The following is a 22,356-nucleotide window of genomic DNA, read 5'->3' on the forward strand; positions in this document are numbered from 1 at the left end:
AAGCCGTGATTTGTCATAAGTGCGATGATTATGGCTTACAGCCCATGAAAACCCCAAATCCACAATCTCAGTAAATTAGAATATTGTGAAAAGGTGCAATATTCTAGGCTCACAGTGTCCCACTCTAATCAGCTAAGTAAGCCATAACACCTGCAAAGGGTTTCTGAGCCTTTAAATGGTCTCTCAGTCTGGTTCAGTAGGAATTACAATCATGGGGAAGACTGCTGACCTGACAGTTGTGCAGAAAACCATCATTGACACCCTTCATAAGGAGGAAAAGCCTCAAAAGGTCATTGCGAAGGAAGTAGGATGTTCCCAAAGTGCTGTATCAAAGCACATTAATAGAACGTTATGTTGAAGAAAAAGGTGCGCAAGCAGCAGGGATGACTGCAGCCTGGAGAGGATTGTCAGGAAAAGGCCATTCAAAAGTGTTGGGGACTTTCACAAGGAGTGGACTGAGGCTGGAGTCAGTGCATCAAGAGCCACCACACACTGACTGATCCTGGACATGGGCTTCAGATCTCGTATTCCTCTAGTCAAGCCGCTCCTGAACAACAAACAACGTCAGAAGCGTCTTACCTGGGTTAAATAAAAACAGACCTGTTCTGTTGCTCAGTGGTCCAAAGTCCTCTTTTCTGATGAGAGCAACTTTTGCATCTCATTTGGAAACCAAGGACCCAAAGTCTGGAGGAAAAATGGAGAGGCACACACTGCAAGATGCTTGAAGTCCAGTGTGAAGTTTCCACAGTCTATGTTGATTTGGGTAGCCATATCATCTGCTGGTGTTGGTCTACTGTGTTTCATTAAGTCCAGGGTCAACGCAGCCGTCTACCAGGAGATTTTGGAGCACTTCATGCTTCCTTCCGCAGACGAGCTTTATGGGGATGCTGACTTCATTTTCCAGCAGGACTTGGCACTTGCCCATATTGCCAAAAGCACCAAAGCCTGGTTCAATGACTGTGGGATTACTGTGCTTGATTGGCCAGCAAACTCGCCTGACCTTAACCCCATAGAGAATCTATGGGGCATTGCCAAGAGAAAGATGAGATACATGAGACCGAAAAATGAAGAAGAGCTGAAGGCCGCTATTGAAGCATCTTGGTCTTCCATAACACCTGAGCAGTGCTACAGGCTGATAGCTTCCATGCCACGCCGCATTGAGGCAATAATTGCTGCAAAAAGGGGCCCAAACCAAGTACTGAGTCCATATGCATGCTTATACATCTCAGAGGTCTGATATTGTACACTCCTTGTTTTATTGATTGCATGTAATATTCTAATTTACTGAGTTTGTGGGTTTGGGGTTTTCATGAGCTGTAAGCCATAATCATCGCACTTATGACAAATCACGGCTTGAACTATCTTGCTTTGCATGTAATGCGTCTATCTCATATATTAGTTTCCCCTTTTACGTTGCATTATGGAAATAAATTCACTTTTGCATGATATTCTAATTTTTCAAGTATCACCTGTAGACTTCCACGTTTGCTATTTTATCCCTAAAATGTTTAGCTCACTCGTCTACTGTTGAACACAATGCATTGCTTATTAAGTAAACCCTTGGTCTCAAGTTTGTTCTAAGAGAAGGAGAGCCAAGAAGACTAAATTAATAAAAGGGCAATGTGGCTACAGATCGATAACGTTTGAACATACTAAGGGAGGACAGGAGGAGAGAATTAGATGGAAAAAAAGCTCTTTAGAAGGACAGGTAGTTTGACAGCAATAACAAATAATTACACTCTAATGCTGTCTAAAGGAAGATTGAAAAGTCTTGAAAAAAACAACTGTTGGCATAGCACAGACTAATGTTAACTCTGTGTTTGAAAAAGCACACCTCATGATTAGTTCTGCAGTTTTCTCTAGCTACCACCAACCCGTATTGATGGCTGGATATGGTGTTAAAATAATGTCAAGATTTTAGAGAAGTTTTGAAAAATGACCAATTTTCTGGATATAGACCATCAGACATGCTTAATCTGCTCTAACAGGATTTCTGATGTCACCCATTGGCTTTTCTTTGAGTTCAGTTTATGAAGATAATAAAAGACACGCATGTGCATCAATTGTCCTCTCTTCAAGGGCTATTATTGGGTAACAGTATTAGAGAGTAGAGTCTGACCTAATTGATGTGTTTTTCCTTTCCCACCTACATGGCTCTGTAGGTTTATGGTGTTGGTCAGGGTATACGTTCTAATTAGGTCAGGAGTTGAGTTAATTTTGAAGAAAGAGTAAACTTACAAAGGTACCTTCCAGCACCCACATATGCTTTAACTCAACTAGCCATTACTGCAATAATAATATGTAGAGAAGCATGAATGTAGTGGGAGAGGTGATGCTCTGAATATCTAATGAATGAGATATGAATTGAACAATGTGTAATAAATTCTTTGCACATATATTAAGAGAAAAAGACTGGGCTTACTACAACGCCCCCAGCTATTGGGTGAGTCTACATTTTACTGCTAGTTAAATTCTAGAGAGAGAAAGGTATCTGGTAACTATCTATCCCCATGAATCTCTCAAACCTAAAACTGAGTTATCTAATGGAACTTCTAGCTCTTAGGAGACAGATTAATTGTGGAGCCAAAGGACACGATAGAAGCCCGGGGGACGGAACAGTGCCATTTATTATGTGAAGCACAAACGGCAATGTAAAGGCCTAGGAGGAGGAGAGTGGTCTAAATGTATCTCACAATGCTCAAATAAAATAACTGGACTGATTGGAAGTGTCTTATGAAGCCCAGTTTGGCCATTAAGGGCTTACTAATGTATAATCAATGATATAATTAAAGGTTAGACATTATCTATACATGTTTCACTCGTGTAATTTCTCTCTGTATAGATCTACTGTAAAAACTGCCCTTAGACGTGTTCGCTATTGGAAAAGGGGATAAACTTAATACTATCATGAAAAGTTGTTTAACATGCTTCTAGAACATGATGCATTTTTTTATTTTATTGTTTTACATATCTAGGCAAAACCTCTAATAATTCAGTCTTTTGACAGTGCAATGATTCAGAGAACTAAAATGTTTTGCATACTGGAGTAACTTTGGTGCCGCCAGTGGAAAATGAATTCACCATGACTTTTAAAACTCGAGACACCTGCAATGCTACGATGACATATCTATTTGAAATTTCTTTTCTAACAACCTGAATGGGAGGTTATCATTCTATTGTGAATTATGTACAGTAGTTCTGTTTGGAAAATTAAATGTAAGCATTGTCAATGAAGCCAGATATTAAAATACAAAATCAAAAAATTAAAAAAATAGAAAATAAATGATTGCTATCAGATAATCTAGACCAGGGATAGGCAACCTTCGGCACTGCAGATGTTGTGGACTACATCCCCCATAATGCTCTTACACCTATAATGCTGGCAAAGAATCATGGGAGGTGTAGTCCAAAACATCGGGAGTGCCGAAGGCTGCCCATGCCTGATCTAGACAGTACATATTATTTTTTAAAGATTTAGTATATACAATACTTTGACCTGTCGTTTGACCTTAAAATCATTTGCTTCTTCTTTCTCCCTGGTATACCCAAAGCAAACTGTAGGCTCTAACAAATTCATTTTAAAGTAATAATTTATTTCTATGTATGGTGCACATATTTGGAGTTCTGCTATATATTCTAACACACACTCTGCTATGTTTTATGTATTACAAATATAAATATTACCAATGTAAATATAATTATCACAATTTGTGAAATTCAGTATTTGACCCAAGAAGGGCCGTATAACTACTCCATCCATTTTGTTCTGCACTGTATGTATAATTGCATCACTACATGGCCTTTTTTATGACATCATATAGTTGATTGCATCACTGAATGGTATGCAGTACATATGACTTTTTTGCCCCAACAAATTTCACTCTGGTGAATTTGCATCGAATGCCCATCGTATCTAATACACCGTTCATACTCCAATCTAGTGCACCATCAAATCTAAAGCGCATTCAAATTTTTAAAACTTAATTTTACTAATAGAATGCGCATTAGATTCGAGTAAATACAGATTACAAAACAATTGCTCCCAGAGAGAGTAGGTGGGGTAAAAGCACCTCATCCTCAATATAAGCTCTAAAACCAGCAGCTCTAAAAACACACATGAAGGATTACCTTCTGACCTTTAACAAATTCAAATCAAAAATGTGTTTACAAGTGTATCTCTTATAAACTAGATGGTGGAGTGCTTGGTAATTGCATGCAAAATAGAGTAATATGTTGTCTTCCTATCTTGATTTCAAGGTTGTGCAATTATAATATAACATGTATAAGAAAAATGTAAAAATGTATAGTGCAGTTAATACTGATAAAGGTGCTCTGTGCTTAGTAGTATGATAGTAAGACTCACATTTATTAGAGCCAGAATAGTTAAGGCTCAATACTTGTGCAGATGTGCTCTTATAGGCATCACCCCACCTTCTTCAAATGGGTATAACACTCGGAAAGTAAGCAGAAAATAAACAGCAAAACATAGTCTAGTATATCCACATCCAAATCATTTCATATAAATCGATATATATATATATAGAGAGAGAGAGAGAGAGAGAGAGAGACTCTCACTTTTCGTAGAGTCACCTATGTCCTTGGCTCTCCGGTGAAAACACTTTGTGTCCATTTAGTAAGGTGACACTTCCCCAAAAGGATCTGGAACCTGGGGCACAAAGTGCTAAAGCCAAAATATTTATTAAAATACAAAACAATATAAAAACTATATAAAGTGCACTTATCAGTCCTGGTAGTACAGTCCTGCCAATTCCAAAACATTTTCAACTTAGAGCCAAACACATATGTGGTTCTAGGAAAGATGAGAGTTAGTCTCTCTCTTTCTCTCTCTCTCTCTCTCTCTCTCTTTTGTGAAATTCAGCATTTGACCCAAGATGGGCTGTATAACTACCCCATCCATTTTGTTCTGCACTGTATGTATAATTGCATTACTACATGGCCTTTTTTTATGACATCATAGAGTTGATTGCATCACGGAATGGTAAGCAGTACATATATATATGAGAGAAAGAGAGACTGACTCTCACCTTTCCTAGAACCACATATGTGTTTGGCTCTATTTGTTGTCAGGGTGGACTTGCACGGGTGGAGGGGGGGAACTAGTGTAATGAATCACTTTGTAACCAGTCCTTTCCTTTGTTTTCTAATTGCCCAGTTCTATATTCCCATTGGTGTAAACATACAATATGTTTTACTGTATGGTGTGATCTCTATATATGCCGGCTGTTTCTACAATAAACTTTCTGAGTTTTTTGTGTTGCCAAGAAGAAGCTGGTTTGTCTCTTCCTTGAGGTATCACATGTATATTTCTATTCATTGTCCTCTATAGAGTAGTTACTAATAAGAGTTTTGCCGGAGGACTAGATAGATAGAATATCCCATCGTAAACCCTGCATTGCCAGTGGTTACGCTACTATAGCTAAGTCCTAGCATTTAGTGTTGCAGTTAGTGGTGCAGGTTAGGTAAAAGAAACCCACGGTCGATCGCATGCCTGAACTGATACACCTTCAGTTCCAAAGACGCCAGGGTCATATCGTCACAGTGTCCTTTACTAAATACCTCTCAATGTTTCTGTCTGTATTTGTTTTTCTAGCCATTTGTGGACAATCATTTTTAAAATATAAAACTACCCGCTGTCGTCCTTTTCATCAGATACGGAAAAACAGATCATTTAGAGTGCAAATCAGTTTGCACTTTTCTATTTCCAAACTTGTTTCAATAAAATACGAAAAACTTTGGAAAGTATTGGTTTTGTAAAAGCATGAAGAGGGGTCAAGGCAACTGTGAACGTCACTAACGATAAGAAGACAAAAGGCTTTTCGATAGACCGGCCTAAAAGCTAGGCCAGCAATATTATCTAATGTAGCAACAATCTGTTTATTTAGTGAACTCAGCCTGCATGTCACCCTGACTGCAGAATGTGTATTTTTATTCTTATTGTGTTCAAGGATAAGAGAGTGACACACATGCAGAAAGCGCTGTACTAAAGCCTATGTGTTTAAATTTTTTTTTAAATTTAACTATGTGTATGCTTTGCATATGGAATTAATACTTCATCGCAAGCCACATTATTACAATTAATAGACTTTGTTGACTGCTAGAATTTGAAAGGTTTCAAATGCTAATTAGGTAAATTTTTTAATTTGATTAGCAGGTTTTATTAAACAGGAAATGTAACTTCCATTCCTCCATCTTGTTCATTCATCCCATGCAATGCTATTTCAGCACTTACTATTGTGAACAGAGCAGTGGATGTAAGTTATAATCTTACATCTGTTGCACACCCGCATTTCGAGAGTTTCAGCTCCGTGATGCACTAGTTGTGCTCAGGCCTCTAACAGAGAAATCTCGGACATTCCAATACGTGTTCGGAATTTTCTCCAGCAAATTCATATTACTGCATGCACCGTGCATACAGCACTTCGAGAGTAAACTATTGTACTTGTTTTCCCGGCCTTGACCAGCAAAGTATTAAAGAGACACTCCTACAGCACTTAGCTTGCTGAAGGGCTTTATGTGTTAAGAGTGTGTCCTCTTTTTTCATACTACAAAAAGTGTAGAATTCAACAGAATTTGGCACTTTTAACAAAATCGCTCCTGTTACTTCCTGGTTTAGCACAGTGGAGAGCAGCTGAATAGAAAAGACTTCTCATTGAGCTGTATTGAAAAGTCAGTGATTGGACAGCCACAGAAAGCCTGGGCAATGTTAGAAAGGGAGGTCTTGCAAAGACTTCAGAGAAGAAAAACGATTTTGCAAGCTGTTTTTATATATACTTCCAATGAAAAAAAACAACGAACCATGTTTTCATTTTGGGGTATATCTACTAAATAGTGATTTAAAAAAATAAAAAATATTTTGGTCAGTGGAGTACCCATTTGAGCTAATATCTAAATCATTTTTGTTCTAAAAGGGAGAAAGTGACAGTTTCTCTTTAATTCTAGACCAGATCTTGATGGATTACATTTACCAACAGCAGATCCCAGACAAACTTATACTTAGTGTAGATCACTGTTTCAAACCCAGTCCTTAAGGAACATGAACAGTCTAAGATTTAGGCATTTCCCAGTCTCTGTAAGCTGCTAAATTGGTGGGCCATAAGGCATCTTACCATGACACATTTAGTTGAGCCTTCAGGATTGATAGCTAGCTACCCTGTGCCACATCTATGTGCCACAAACACGCTCTCACTGGCAGATAACCTTGTACCATTTTAATAAAATGTTTCAAACGGAAAAGATGCTGCCATAGTACAGGCAGAATGAAGTATTGCAACCAACTTTTTTGCCGATAGCGTATAGTGTCTAAATAACCCATATAGATTAGATATAGTAACTACAATCTTACACTTTAAAAGTCTCCCTGGGCACACTTTTAGCAGTAAGGTAAACCCGACACAATGAAGACTATGGTCTCACATGTCAGCATCCTCAAAGAGGAAAGAATAATTTGATTAAAGGGACACTTCAAGCACCAAAACCGCTTTAGCTTAATAAAGTGGTTTTGGTGTCTACCCCTGCATTCTCCCTGCTCAATTTCCTGCTTTTTAGAAATTAAATTCATAGTTATGCCTGCCCTGCTCTTGTTAGGGACACGTATAAATACACATATGTCTGGTGGTGGCATTTAGCAATAACCTCACTGTCATTATGTGCCAATGTTGCAACCTGCGCTGTACATGGATCACCATCAGATCTATACAAGTGTGGGCATGTAGTACTCAAATCACAACAAGTGTGAAACATGGCCAGTGACCGCTGGGACTTATCAAATGATGAGCGTTTGCACATTTGTAACTGTAAGCTGTAAAACAAAACAAACATATTCCATTACTAAGCCTAGGTTGTTATATTTAATTGCATTTAAACTGGATTCTGGTTTAATTTATATGTTTTGACATATGGAACAAAATAAAAACATAATTTAAAATATAACATTTAAAATTGTGGTTTCTGCACTTGCTAACCATTGTACTGTATAAGAAAAATACAACCTGAAATGTGATTCTAGGTTTCATAGATAAAGACAGGAAGAACGGAGGGGTAATTGCAGGGTATGGATTCATTGTTGTGTATCAATGTGAGTTTGCAGGTTTGCTTTTTAATTTTAGAATTTGTACCGTGTGTCAAACTCCGATTATCTGTCTGTATACGGTTATTTATTTCAGATTTCTGAAACATATGCCTTCCTACCCAGAGAAGCAGTGACAAGGTTCCTAATGAGCTGCTCAGAGTGTCAGAAAAGGATGCACTTAAATCCAGATGGAGCAGATCATAAAGGTAAGCCATTGTCCAGAGGATAAATATGACCTTACACTACCTAAATCGTGTCAGTTTCTATTCGTCTTACAGGGACTCGGAGTAGAATGGAGCTTGTGATAAAATAACTGTTCACATTGCTTGAGAAACATAGAGTAATGCATGCTGTATTCTTGTTTATTTAGGATCGTGTCTTGACCATCGCTGGGTAATCTTGTCACTGAATATAGTTCATTGTAGATAGTAGGTAGTAGTAGATTGATGCTACATTGGACACCGTGATTATCTAGTGTAGAAGCTGGGTAAGATCTTTTGAAATTATAAGAAACAAGACTTACCATTGCTGATCTAGAGTGTAATTAAACTCAAAATGTTATTATACAGTATTTAATAGCACTCAATATTTCCTCTTGTACATAGATGACATGTCTAAATGTTTCATATCTCAAGCTTGTAGTGGACTAAAAATCCTTACTTTAATTATTTAATTCATTTACCTGCGCCGAGTGGAATAGATATCACAGGATACATCAATATGGAATATTTTTCCTGTATTCCTCCTGTACATCGTTGTAATGGTCTCAGAAGATTTTTTATACAGTTTGTAAACTCAGGGCTTATTTCCAACCTTGTCGATAAATAGCTGATTTAAGCTGTTGCTGTTAACAAGTCAGTAGCTTGTAGCATCTACTAAGTACCAACTGGGTTCCAACCTTGTCGCTGTTTTTGACCGGCTCACTGCCAGTAAGATCTGCTCCCAAATACCGATCACTCCCAGATTAACTGCTCGCTGGTAAAGCACAGAAACACACACTGTGTAAGTTATCACCATAGAAACCACACCTTGCTGATAACAAACGCTCACCCTAAGCATGTGTACTTTAACCTCTGATTAGTCTTAACAGGAGATGGTGACAGTGTATACAATGTATGTAACTGTAATTTTGTAATTTGTTACATACATATCTTATGTTACTTCTGAGATTCTTTTCCGCTATGGGAATTATTTGTTAAATGTATTTATTTATTTATAAAATATTCGACCAGGATGGATACATTGAGATTTCTTCTGTATTTTCAAGTATGTCCTGGGTCCATAAAACATTGCATTGTTACAATAGGATAGTAAAGGACACATACACTATACTTATATAAAGAAGAATCATATTTTACATCATGTGTCTGGCCCTTCCTTTAATTTTGTACTTTAGGGTTTCAATATCATGCCACATAGGTAACATGTATTTTCATACAGGATGTTTTTAACTTTTTTTTTTTTTTTATTCTTTATTTTTGTTTGTTCATAAGGTTAACAGGCGAATTAGTACTGCCACAATAGCTGGTACAATCGAGGTTGCATACACTCTTAATCACATGGCATTAATGACATTGCACTTTTTTTTTTAAAAGTAGTTATATAGACAAGATAATATTGTACGCTTATAAAGATGAGTGAAAGCAGTATTTGATTCACCGGTATGTTGCACCTAGTAGTCACTGTTAGATTAACACTCATGCTAGGACATAGCTTTGCAGATCATAGCTATACACTCTTAATTTTGTGTCTGATTTTGCAGTGTTATGATTTTACGTGTATATGATGAGCATGGTTACTAATAATGCCACAACCGCACATATCAGCTTAAGTAACAACGGTCACTAATAAGGTCGTAGAAAGAAAAAGAAGGAACCAGAGAGAGTCCCTGAGGTGGAGAGTTATAATGAGAAAATGGGGAATCCCTACCTTTAATAATCCTAAGGGAAAAAACAAACAATGGGGAAGGTACAGGACAGGTTTAACAGGAGTAAGAGGTAGTGCCAACAGTCAAAGGACAATTAGTGTGACAGATCCCCCTTGGGGTCAGGAGGTGCCTAACTATATCCTCAGTGGACTGGGCTCCCCTTAGCTCTTGTAGAGGGATCTAAGGTAGTAGGTGAAACTTGCTGCAAACGGAGGAGCAAATAAGGGGAAAGTCCTCTATCAGGGGACACAAACAGGGTCCCGACGTGGACCTGAGCAGGACTACTAAATACAGAGGACTAACCCTGAATACCTCGGCACCATATAAAGAGTACTAGTGCCTACTGTTACCAGAATACCCTAAGGCTCCCCCAGACAGAACCACTAATAAGGTCGGCATTTATGAACAATACATAGTTTGATATTTATGGTACGTTTAACAATTGTGGTGGTCTGCTTTTTTGCTCTGTGTGTGATGTTTGTTTTTTTTTTGTAAATCTTGTTTATTGAGTCATGAAAGTCAGCAATAATTAGGCTCGCTAGCCAGCAATGTTAACGATATTATTATTATTATTATTATTGCCATTTATATAGCGCCAACAGATTCCGTAGCGCTTTTATAAGTCATAAAAAACAAGAAGGTTCGTAAATCCAATATAATAACATCGTAACAATTCACGTTAGGATCGTAAGCTCCAATGACTGGTGAGTTTATAAGTTCTATGTTCCCTTTCCATAATTGGAAGTGTAGTATGTAAGCTTTGACCTAGAGTGATGTATCAGTGTATGTGTGTGTACTCGCAAAATACAGCAGCTCTTTGTATTAACACAGCGAATGGTCGAGACCCATCAGTCTCAAACATGAACCTTTTCTGTTTCCTGGGGTGTGTGTCTAAGAAGCTTCCACCCGTTTTAGGGCGCTTAGGTGCCCCTTTCTGCATAATTCGTTATTTGAGCGCTTATCACTCCAAGGTCAGGAAACCTCGTTTTTAACTTCTTTAGACCTGGCAAAAGGCTTGCGTTAAACAGCTACAGCTAACAGGAATGACAGGGTTCTATAGTAGTCGGAAACAGGGTTCTAAAGCAGTATAGCAGTTAGTGGGTAGTAGCTTCCATAGTGAATGATAGGAGCCTTTAGCCACTACTTAGTGACTGACTAAGAAGCAGTAAGAAGTGGCAGATGGTAAATCCCTGTCACTGCTGGCGAATTATTGCCATTGGTAGGAACAGTACATTTTAGCAAGTAGTGACTGTCCGGTAAAAAGGAGCATTATGGGAAACAAATACTCAGTCTGCTATCTTCTTTATCTGTCTGTCACTGTTATTCACTAGTTTTTGTTGTTGGAATTTCAAATTGTATTCCAAAATAGCCAAACTGAAAGCATACCAGACTTGGATAATGTTTCCACCTGAGCTGTTGTAGCCTAAATTGTGACAATTCACTATTTAGTGCATGGCAATGTGTTTCTCTGGTCAGTTTCTACTTGTATCTGTTTCTGCCTGTTTGCTTCTGTCCTTGCCTGTTGCTTTTTTTTTCTGTCTGTATGTTTTCGTTCTTTCCATTCTGTTTCTTATTCTCCTTGTCTGTTTCCATTTGTCTGTCTGTTTCATAATGTCTGTCTGTATGTGTCTTTCTGTTTCTACTGCCTGTCTCTGTCTGTCTTTTTCTGTTTTTGTCTGTCTGTATACATCTTTCATATATGTATGAAACATTAGGAGATGTTTAATTAGGACAGGATTTATGAAACATTGTACGTTATTTATAGAAAGGAATTCTTTCCTTGTTATCTAATAAGGATGTAAACGTCTGTGCCACAGTAACACTTGTGGTTGTTGCATGAAAGATACGTCTGTGTCAGTCACATTTATTGTGGTCCTTGAATGAAATTGTATCCTCTATAAACGACACGGTTGGAAGTTCCAGTCCTGGTTTGAGCTCTCATGTTTCCAAGACTGAAAGTTATGTAACATTTATATTGATTAAATTGTTCCATCTACAGCGCAGATGATGTTTAAAAATCTCCATATATACTTCCCTGTAAAATCTTTATTATTAGATCACAGTGCTCTGCTTTGATAAACCATATGAGTGCCTCCGTAGTATACTGAGATCTGTGCTGGCACAAGGTGCTTCTGAAATTCAGGGTGGGGGGGAGGATAAGAAAATTCAATGCCAGCTCTCTAAGATAGTCGTATTTATTGCACATCAACCAACATTAGTGCCTGTATTCAAACATTCCAAATGATGTTATGGTAATTATATAAAAGACATGCCTTTTAAATGCCATGCTTAATTGGAGCATATCATAAGATATGAAATCAGTGACAAATAGTGGGATGGGTATAAACCTCCTGCTGGGTTTGTGCTTTTTTAATTATTCCTTTCCCAATATCTTTAAAATGTAACATTTCTAAACAGACTTTTAAGACCATTAAAGCTATTTGTGAAAGTCACACTAAAGGCTGAAAATTTGCATATATATGGTAATATTAAATTAAACATATTATTCAAATAGTACAAAAATCATACATTAGACGCAAGAAAACCAAGTGATGTTAAAAGGGTCTGAAAATGTCTTACATCTTTGATCATCATCATCATTATTATTAGTAGTAGCATCTAAAGATAGATAACTTCAGTCAAACAAGTCCTAAAGGGAGAAATTACGCTATAGACGTATTTTATTATTAATAGTGACTAGTATTGTCAAGATTAAACTGCTTATACAAGTAAAACAAGTTTTACCCTTATCAAAGGAATTTATATCTGTGCTTTATTAGCTGTTACAGAACTTTAACTATCATATCTCATCAGTTTCCTGAGGCTGCCACAGCATCCAGGGTAATTGTAGTTCCTTTATATTTGATGAACAACCATTAGAGGCTACAGGTTTAATCCATCAACTGGACTACAATTAGCAATGCCTTAATATGTGTGAACCCTTAGTTTGGATGATGAGTGACTTTTTGGCTGTCATTGTATAAGCAATGTGTAGTGATGTACCGAACTGTTCACTGGCGAATAGTTCCTGGCGAACATAGCGTGTTCACGTTCGCCACGGCGGGCGAACAAATGCGCGGTTCAATCCGCCCCCTCTTCGTCATCATTGAGTAAACTTTGACCCTGTGCCTCACGGTCAGCAGACACATTCCAGCAAATTAGCAGCAGACCCTCCCTTCCAGACCCTCCCACCTCCTGTACAGCATCCATTTTAGATTCATTCTGAAGCTGCATTCTTAGATAGAGGAGGGAAAGTGTAGCTGCTGCTCATTTGATAGGGAAATTGATAGCTAGGCTAGGGTATTCAGTGTCCACTACAGTCCTGAAGGACTCATCTGATCTCTGCTGTAAGAACAGCACCCCAAAAAGCCCTTTTTAGGGCTAGAACATCAGTCTGCTTTTTTTTTTTTTTTTTTTTTTTTGTGTAATGTAATTGCAGTTGCCTGCCTGCCAGCTTCTGTGTCAGGCTCACAGTGGATACTGTGCCCACTTGCCCAGTGCCACCACTCATATCTGGTGTCACAATAGCTTAAGCTTGCATTTAAAAACAAAACATTTTTTTTCACTGTAATAGATTGAATAGCAGTTAGTTGTCTGCAAGCGTCTGGGTGTCAGGCCTTCAGCGTGTACTCTGCCAACCTCTGCAAGTGCACTTTGCCACTCATATCTGGTGTCACTATAGCGTGCCTTTAAAAAGAAAAAAAAGTTTTTCACTGTAAGCTTATAGCGGTCAGTGTCCTTAAAGCGGGTGTCAGGCCTTCAGCGTGTACTCTGCCAACCTCTGCAAGTGCACTTTGCCACTCATATCTGGTGTCACTATAGCGTGCCTTTAAAAAGAAAAAAAGTTTTTCACTGTAAGCTTATAGCGGTCAGTGTCCTTAAAGCGGGTGTCAGGCCTTCAGCGTGTACTCTGCCAACCTCTGCAAGTGCACTTTGCCACTCATATCTGGTGTCACAATAGGAAGAGGATTGTGAGGAAGAGGAGTCAGAGGAGGAATGTGGCTTTGAGGAGGAGGAGAAAGACCAACCACAACAGGCAACCCAGGGTGCTCGTTGTCACCTATCTGGTACCCGTGGTGGTATACGTGGCTGGGGGGAAGAACATACCTTCATTGAGATCACTGAGGAGGAGGAACGGGAAATGAGTAGCTCGGCATCCAACCTTGTGCAAATGGGGTCTTTCATGCTGTCGTGCCTGTTGAGGAACCCTCGTATAAAAAGGCAGAGAACGACTCGACCGACAGGTAGCAGACTACCTCGCCGTAACTGCAGATATCGACACTCTGAGGAGCGATGAACCCCTTGACTACTGGGTGTGCAGGCTTGACCTGTGGCCTGAGCTATCCCAATTTGCGATAGAACCTCTGGCCTGCCCCGCTTCAAGTGCCCTGTCAGAAAGGACCTTCAGTACAGCAGGAGGTATTGTCACTGAGAAGAGAAGTCGCCTAGGTCAAAAAAGTCTAGATTACCTCACCTTTATTAAGATGATTGAGGGACGCGTGTTCGCATTCGCCACGGCGGGCGAACAAATGCGCGGTTCGATCCGCCCCCTCTTCGTCATCATTGAGTAAACTTTGACCCTGTGCCTCACGGTCAGCAGACACATTCCAGCAAATTAGCAGCAGACCCTCCCTTCCAGACCCTCCCACCTCCTGTACAGCATCCATTTTAGATTCATTCTGAAGCTGCATTCTTAGATAGAGGAGGGAAAGTGTAGCTGCTGCTCATTTGATAGGGAAATTGATAGCTAGGCTATGGTATTCAGTGTCCACTACAGTCCTGAAGGACTCATCTGATCTCTGCTGTAAGGACAGCACCCCAAAAAGCCCTTTTTAGGGCTAGAACATCAGTCTGTTTTTTTTTTTTTTTTTTGTGTAATGTAATTGCAGTTGCCTGCCTGCCAGCTTCTGTGTCAGGCTCACAGTGGATACTGTGCCCACTTGCCCAGTGCCACCACTCATATCTGGTGTCACAATAGCTTAAGCTTGCATTTAAAAACAAAACATTTTTTTTCACTGTAATAGATTGAATAGCAGTTAGTTGTCTGCAAGCGTCTGGGTGTCAGGCCTTCAGCGTGTACTCTGCCAACCTCTGCAAGTGCACTTTGCCACTCATATCTGGTGTCACAATAGGAAGAGGATTGTGAGGAAGAGGAGTCAGAGGAGGAATGTGGCTTTGAGGAGGAGGAGAAAGACCAACCACAACAGGCAACCCAGGGTGCTCGTTGTCACCTATCTGGTACCCGTGGTGGTATACGTGGCTGGGGGGAAGAACATACCTTCATTGAGATCACTGAGGAGGAGGAACGGGAAATGAGTAGCTCGGCATCCAACCTTGTGCAAATGGGGTCTTTCATGCTGTCGTGCCTGTTGAGGAACCCTCGTATAAAAAGGCAGAGAACGACTCGACCGACAGGTAGCAGACTACCTCGCCGTAACTGCAGATATCGACACTCTGAGGAGCGATGAACCCCTTGACTACTGGGTGTGCAGGCTTGACCTGTGGCCTGAGCTATCCCAATTTGCGATAGAACCTCTGGCCTGCCCCGCTTCAAGTGCCCTGTCAGAAAGGACCTTCAGTACAGCAGGAGGTATTGTCACTGAGAAGAGAAGTCGCCTAGGTCAAAAAAGTCTAGATTACCTCACCTTTATTAAGATGATTGAGGGATGGATCCCGAAGGGACTGACAGTGGGCGATACATTCGACTAAAAAAGGCCTGATGAGATGAGCTGCCTTGGGCTAAAAATGGTGACCCTATGTAGGAGGAACAGTCCCTATTCTGCTCTGTGTCAGTGTGTATCAGGGATCATTAGGATAGGTGTCAATCCATATCTGCCAAGTGACCCTATGTAGGGGGAACAGTCCCTATTCTGCTCTGTGTCAGTGTGTATCAGGGATCATTAGGATAGGTGTCAATCCATATCTGCCAAGTGACCCTATGTAGGGGGAACAGTCCCTATTCTGCTCTGTGTCAGTGTTTATCAGGGTCTCTGAGGACAGGTGTCAATCCATATCTGCCAAGTGACCCTATGTAGGGGGAACAGTCCCTATTCTGCTCTGTGTCAGTGTGTATCAGGGATCATTAGGATAGGTGTCAATCCATATCTGCCAAGTGACCCTATGTAGGGGGAACAGTCCCTATTCTGCTCTGTGTCAGTGTGTATCAGGGTCTCTGAGGACAGGTGTCAATCCATATCTGCCAAGTGACCCTATGTAGGGGGAACAGTCCCTATTCTGCTCTGTGTCAGTGTTTATCAGGGTCTCTGAGGACAGGTGTCAATCCATATCTGCCAAGTGACCCTATGTAGGGGGAACAGTCCCTATTCTGCTCTGTGTCAGTGTGTATCAGGGTCTCTGAGGACAGGTGTCAATCCATATCTGCCAAGTGACCCTATGTTGGGGGAAAAGTCCCTATTCTGCTCTGTGTCAGTGTGTATCAGGGATCATTAGGATAGGTGTCAATCCAAATCTGCCAAGTGACCCTATGTAGGGGGAACAGTCCCTATTCTGCTCTGTGTCAGTGTGTATCAGGGATCATTAGGATAGGTGTCAATCCATATCTGCCAAGTGACCCTATGTAGGGGGAACAGTCCCTATTCTGCTCTGTGTCAGTGTGTATCAGGGTCTCTGAGGACAGGTGTCAATCCATATCTGCCAAGTGACCCTATGTAGGAGGAACAGTCCCTATTCTGCTCTGTGTCAGTGTGTATCAGGGTCCCTGAGGACAGGTGTCAATCCATATCTGCCAAGTGACCCTATGTAGGGGGAACAGTCCCTATTCTGCTCTGTGTCAGTGTGTATCAGGGTCTCTGAGGACAGGTGTCAATCCATATGTCAAGGTGTCAATATGTCATATGTCAGGTGTCAATCCATATCCATTGTGATTTAGGAATGTTAGGTGATTTATGCCCTTTATGGATTAAAACCAGACTCTGCATCAACTGTGTAATTTTCCATGGGAGTTTTGCCATGGATCCCCCTCAGGTATGCCACAGTCCGAGTGTTAGTCCCCTTGAAACAACTTTTCCATCACTATTGTGGCCAGAAAGAGTCCCTGTGGGTTTTAAAATTCGCCTGCCCATTGAAGTCATTTGCGGTTCGCCCAGTTCGCCGGTTCGCAAACGTTTGCGGAAGTTCGCGTCCGCCGCTCGCAAACCGAAAATTTTGTGTTCGCGACATCACTAGCAATGTGTCACATGTCATTCTCAACTATAGTGAATTAAAATTATTAAAAAAACAAGGTTTGGTTAATGCCTTTCCTTAAATATCTGTGCCTAACAATAATCTAGATTCCAATATATCAACACAACCCAAAAAAAAATGATTGACTGGTTTCATCCAATATTTTTATCCTATTTTGGATTTAATGCCAGCCAAAATTCTAGCAGCTGAACCCATTGACCCAACAAGTCAGTTTCTCCAGCAAAATCCTTTAATAAATGTGTTAGAGAAGCACACTTATCAGACTTTTAGTCATTAAACTAACCATTCAGACTACTAGACTAACCCTTTTTGTTTTTAGTAAAGAAACAAAATAACAGCTTTTAGGGGTCAGGTTTAACTCCTCCACCATGTTCCCGTTTACCATGATGATCCCTGTAATTAAACACTAGCTACTGGGTAGCGATTGCTGCCCAGTCACTAGCATTGGCTTAGTTGAGAGCTTCAATATAAAGAGCGATAGTTGGACAGGTCACTGTCTACCTCCCATAACCCTACAGCAGGGCTACGAATTAAAAAAAAATAAAATAAGTGGAGGTGACAAAGTGTGGCTATGGATAAAGCAGTGGGCTCTGGATAAAGCGGATCTGTATATTTTTGACAGATGCAATTTTGGATTGGTAGCTGCAGGGTGCAGGGGACAAGGGCATACCTAGAGTGTTTGGCACCCGTGGCGAGTCCTATTTTTGGCACCCCCGCATTCCTTCCCCCAACTGTAGAATGTAAAAAACAACCACAATTTATTTTTATGTATTTAGCAGTAAGCAGTGTTTATGTTTTTGAATGTAACCATGTTTTCATATGCAGTATGTATACGTGAATGTACGGTGTATGTTTGTGAAGTGTGGTGCAGTGGTGTGGTTATATATAATGGTGGGGTTTGTATGTAGTGTTGACGTTTAAATGCAGGGGTGTATTTGTGTGTAATGTTGGCGAGAGTCTGAGATGTATGCACATATACACATACACACATATATACACACTGACACAATTGCAGATAGACAGACACACACAGACACACATGCAGACACAGTGACGACTCTAGGAACAATATTTAGGGGAGGGGGCACATAAGATACCACAGTCAAAACTAGGGGGGTTGGGGGACACTAAACCTTTTCACTAGGGGATGGCGTAATGTGCTGCCATCAGTGCATGTTGGCATTAGTCAACAAATTTACATATAATTCACTCAGGGGAAGTTATTTTTACGTGCCTCAGGATGTCCGTTGCGTCCGTCGTCATCTTCACATAGCTGTTCTCTTCGGTTCCTGACGCATCAGTTGCCAAAAGCCAAATCAATGTTGTACAACACTGAGAGAGTCTGAATCCCATAGCCGTCACATGGGATGAGCTCCCCCTTTTCTCACCTTTTCTCAACCTCAACCCTTTTCTTATGATATCTTTAGATTACTTACAAGATCTGATGAAAGAAAACATCTGATGGCGAATATGTGTTTGTGTGTGTGTGTGTATAAATATATATATATATATGTATGTATGTAATGGGATTTAAAGGATTTTAACCCACTCAATAATTTACCCACTACTGTCCATATAGTAGTATATTATATATATATATATATATAGTCTTGCACTCAAACTTTAAAAATGTATTTGCCCGGTGTTAGTCAGCATCAATAGAAAGATATGTATCCAGATAGCACTCCAGGGACTCCAAATAGTATAACTAAATCTTAGCTTTTAGGTCAGGATCAGGATCCTGATGAAAGTTTGGATTACAAACTGAACAGTCGATCTTTTACTTTTTGAGCAAATAAAAGCTAAGTTTTATTTATACTATTTGGAGTCCATGGAGTGCTATCTGGATACATATCTTTTTAGATATATAAATATATAGTGTAGATTGGATTAGCCGTATTAGTCCAGTAAACTCTATCAGATTGATCAGTAACATAGAAACATAGAATGTGACGGCAGATAAGAACCATTCGGCCCATCTAGTCTGCCCAATTTTCTAAATATTTTCATTAGTCCCTGGTCTTATCTTATAGGTAGGATAGCCTTATGCCTATCCCATGCATGCTTAAACTCATTTACTGTGTTAACATCTACCACTTCAGCTGGAAGGTTATTCCATGCATCCACTACCCTCAGTATTGCTTCAGACCTGGGGAAGAGAGGAAAGCACTTGAAAGCTTGTCTTTGATATCATTTGTTAGTCCAATAGAAAAGGTATCGTTGCATACTACAATACTGTGGTATTTTGACATCTATATATATAGTGGGTTAATTATTGAATTCGGGTGTTTCAATTAGACCCATTGCCACAAGTGTATAAAATCAAGTACATAGCCATGCAGTCTGAGTCATTATTTTTTTTTTTTTTATTCTTTATTTTTGATATGCAGGTAGTTACAACAGTGCCTGTATCGCCACAACGGCATCAGCAGGCTCAAGTTTCATATAACCGTGTTGTGGCTTGTTGGATTTGCATATAATTTTTAAAAATAATGCTGTAAAACGAGTCGAGATATATATTTAAACAGTTAGAGTAAACAGTGGGTTGAAAATTTTTGTACGGTTTTGGGTTTATGAACTTAATAAGCTAAACAGACACCTGCTTGTGGCATCCTGATATCGTTGGCATTCAGAGTTTGAATATAAGAGTAAAACACTGACACGGTATAAACATTTGTAACAGTATGTGATGCTGTGCCACCAAGCCTAGTGTAGTTGAAAAATCAGGCTTAAACTATAGCATCAACAAGCAATATGTTAAACTAGCACATGTTTGTCTCGAGATTGGAGAGAGCTTAGGAGAGATAGTGTGGTGAGGGTGCTTGTTGTGTAAGCTCATCTACCAGGTGGTGTGATTATCAGCACCTTTAGTTTTTTGCGTTAGAGTGATGAGTAAATCATAAGGTTAGTCATTAGCAAGTAGTATGTATACATGAGATAAAGTGACATGACCGACATAGGTTAGTAACAAGTTGAATTGCACATCATCATAACAGGCTGATATGTCTACCTTACGAATAGCTAGAGCCTTCCTAGCCATTAAGGCTATGGATTAGTGATCCCAAGGGTAAGTATGCTAAACTAATTTGGAAACAAGATATTGAGGGGTATGCTCGGAGAGGCTCAGCATGTTATCTCTAGATCCTGAGTGGCACTCCCCCCTCACCACGGCCCCCGGTGTGAGCAGAGTTGTATGCTAAGTTAATTTGCAAGTACCCAGCGCTAGTAGGATAGTGGGCATTGGGGTCAGTACTTAGTGTGTACTTACAGGTATGAGGCAGAGAGAGAGCAAATAAAACAAGAAAATCAACATGTGTAAAAGCGAAAAGAACTTTGCCCTTTTGCTGTGAATAGAGTCCTCTGCTGCCTATATTAAATATGTCCGCAGTGTATGTGAAGTCTGCAAGTGTCCCAGCGGAACCCAAGGTAGGTGTTGGACTCCGGTAGCCAATTTAAGGTAATCCCCTAGCCGACTCCAGATCTCTGGTCCTGCTGACTGGTCGCAGGGATCTGCTTGGTGGTATAGTGTAGCCAGCAGCTCCGTACGATGCATGAGGTCTCTGCGACTGCGAGATCGGAGCTCCGCTCCGGTGAAGTGGACTTGCTATCGTGGGGTAGCCTGTGTGAGGTATTGTGCTGCGGGTCGTGGTGTCGCCTCTGGGGCCTGCCCGGGTGAGGATACGTTTCTGGGCGATGTCGGCATAGGAGTTGCGTTGTGGTCTGCCTGTGCTCCCTCGGCTGTGTCCGGTTCTCATTTGGCGCAGTGTGCCGCTGGTGTAAAGTCGCCTTTTCATGCCTCTCAGGTGGGTGTAATTTCACCGGGCACTTGCTGTGATAGGTCGCCGCCTTTGACCATGCTAGTCGCTTGGGCCTTCGGGCTCTTCGTTTTTGCCGTCCACGCTGCCGTTTGTGGACTGTATTTGCATTTGTACTCTCTTGTTGGGAGGTAACCGGCAACACTGTGACAGGTTTGCATGCCTTGGCTTGTCGCTCCCTGGTTGTTATTGTCCTCCAGAACCTGGCGAATATTTTGTCTAGTTTGGCCTCTAGGTCAGGCTTCTTTGTGCCTCGAGCACACGTGGCGGCGGCCATTTTGTCTGGCTGCGCTGCTTCTCGTTGCTCGCTGGGTTCCACCCTTGAGGCTCGGGCAGGAAGGTTACCCCTCAGGGCTGGACCGGGATGACCCCCGCCGGTCCAGGGGGGGGGAGCAGGGCGTTGGTGGGTCTGTACCTCTAATGTTTGGGCGAGGAGAGCGGCCGCCTCTCCCCGGTCCCTCCATCTGTAGGCCGCAGCTATCCACCCTGGGCTTCCGATCTCCAAACCGCTCGGTTGAGGTATCAGGTTTATCACCAGGTCACCCCTGATATAGGCAGTGCACTCCGGTTTGCTTATTGTCTCAAATTTGGCGAGTATCTGTAAGAATTCGGCAAGTAAAGCAGGAGCCCAGCTTTCATGCGTCTGCTCAGCTTGCTGGCTTGGCCCCGCCCCCAGTCTGAGTCATTTTGACAAGCGTGGTACTATCATTGGATGCCACCTTTGCAATAGTTTGTTCAATGTCATCCCTGCTAGATATTCCACGGTCAACTGTAAGTGAAATTATAAGAAAGTGGAAGACTTTAGGAACAGCAGTAATTCAGCCACCTGATCACAAGTGCTGTGGAATGTGGTGCATAAAAGCTGATTCCATAGCTGAAGAGTTCCAAACTTCCACTGGAATTAATATCAGCACAAAAACTTTCTGGCAGCTTCATGGAATGGGTTTCCATAGCTGAGCAGCAGGGATGTGCATGGGCAAAAAATGTGGTTTGGTTCGGCACCTCCGAAATTTGGGACTTCGGCAATTCGGCACTTCGGTTCGGCACTTCCGAAATTTGGCAATTTCGGCACTTCAGTTCGGCACTTCCAAAATTTGGGAATTCGGCACTTCTGAAATTCGGCACCTAACCCTAACCCTTCTAGGGTTGGAGTTAGGGGTTAAGTTAGGGGTAGGGTTAGATTCCTATCATCATTCCCTTCCTTTTCCCTCCCTCTCCTGTTTTGCCACTTTTCAGAAATTCAGAAACACTTTTGAAATTTGGCAATTCGGTTCGGCACTTCGGAAATTCGACAATTCGGAAACATTCAAATGTCCGAATTG

At 40.9% G+C, this 22,356-nt stretch overlaps 1 protein-coding gene across 2 annotated transcripts in view; it reads left to right on the forward strand.

Moving 5' to 3' along the window:
* NOL4 (nucleolar protein 4) overlaps positions 1-22,356 on the forward strand; it is a 305,245-nt gene that overhangs the window by 136,927 nt on the left and 145,962 nt on the right. For both annotated transcript variants that reach the window (XM_063451430.1, XM_063451431.1), the window contains exon 3: positions 8,184-8,295. In XM_063451430.1, coding sequence (XP_063307500.1) covers positions 8,184-8,295 — 112 coding nt within the window. The remainder of the gene's footprint in view (positions 1-8,183; positions 8,296-22,356) is intronic.

This window comes from Pelobates fuscus, chromosome 4 (genome assembly GCF_036172605.1).
Source record: "Pelobates fuscus isolate aPelFus1 chromosome 4, aPelFus1.pri, whole genome shotgun sequence".
Lineage (NCBI taxonomy): Eukaryota > Metazoa > Chordata > Amphibia > Anura > Pelobatidae > Pelobates > Pelobates fuscus.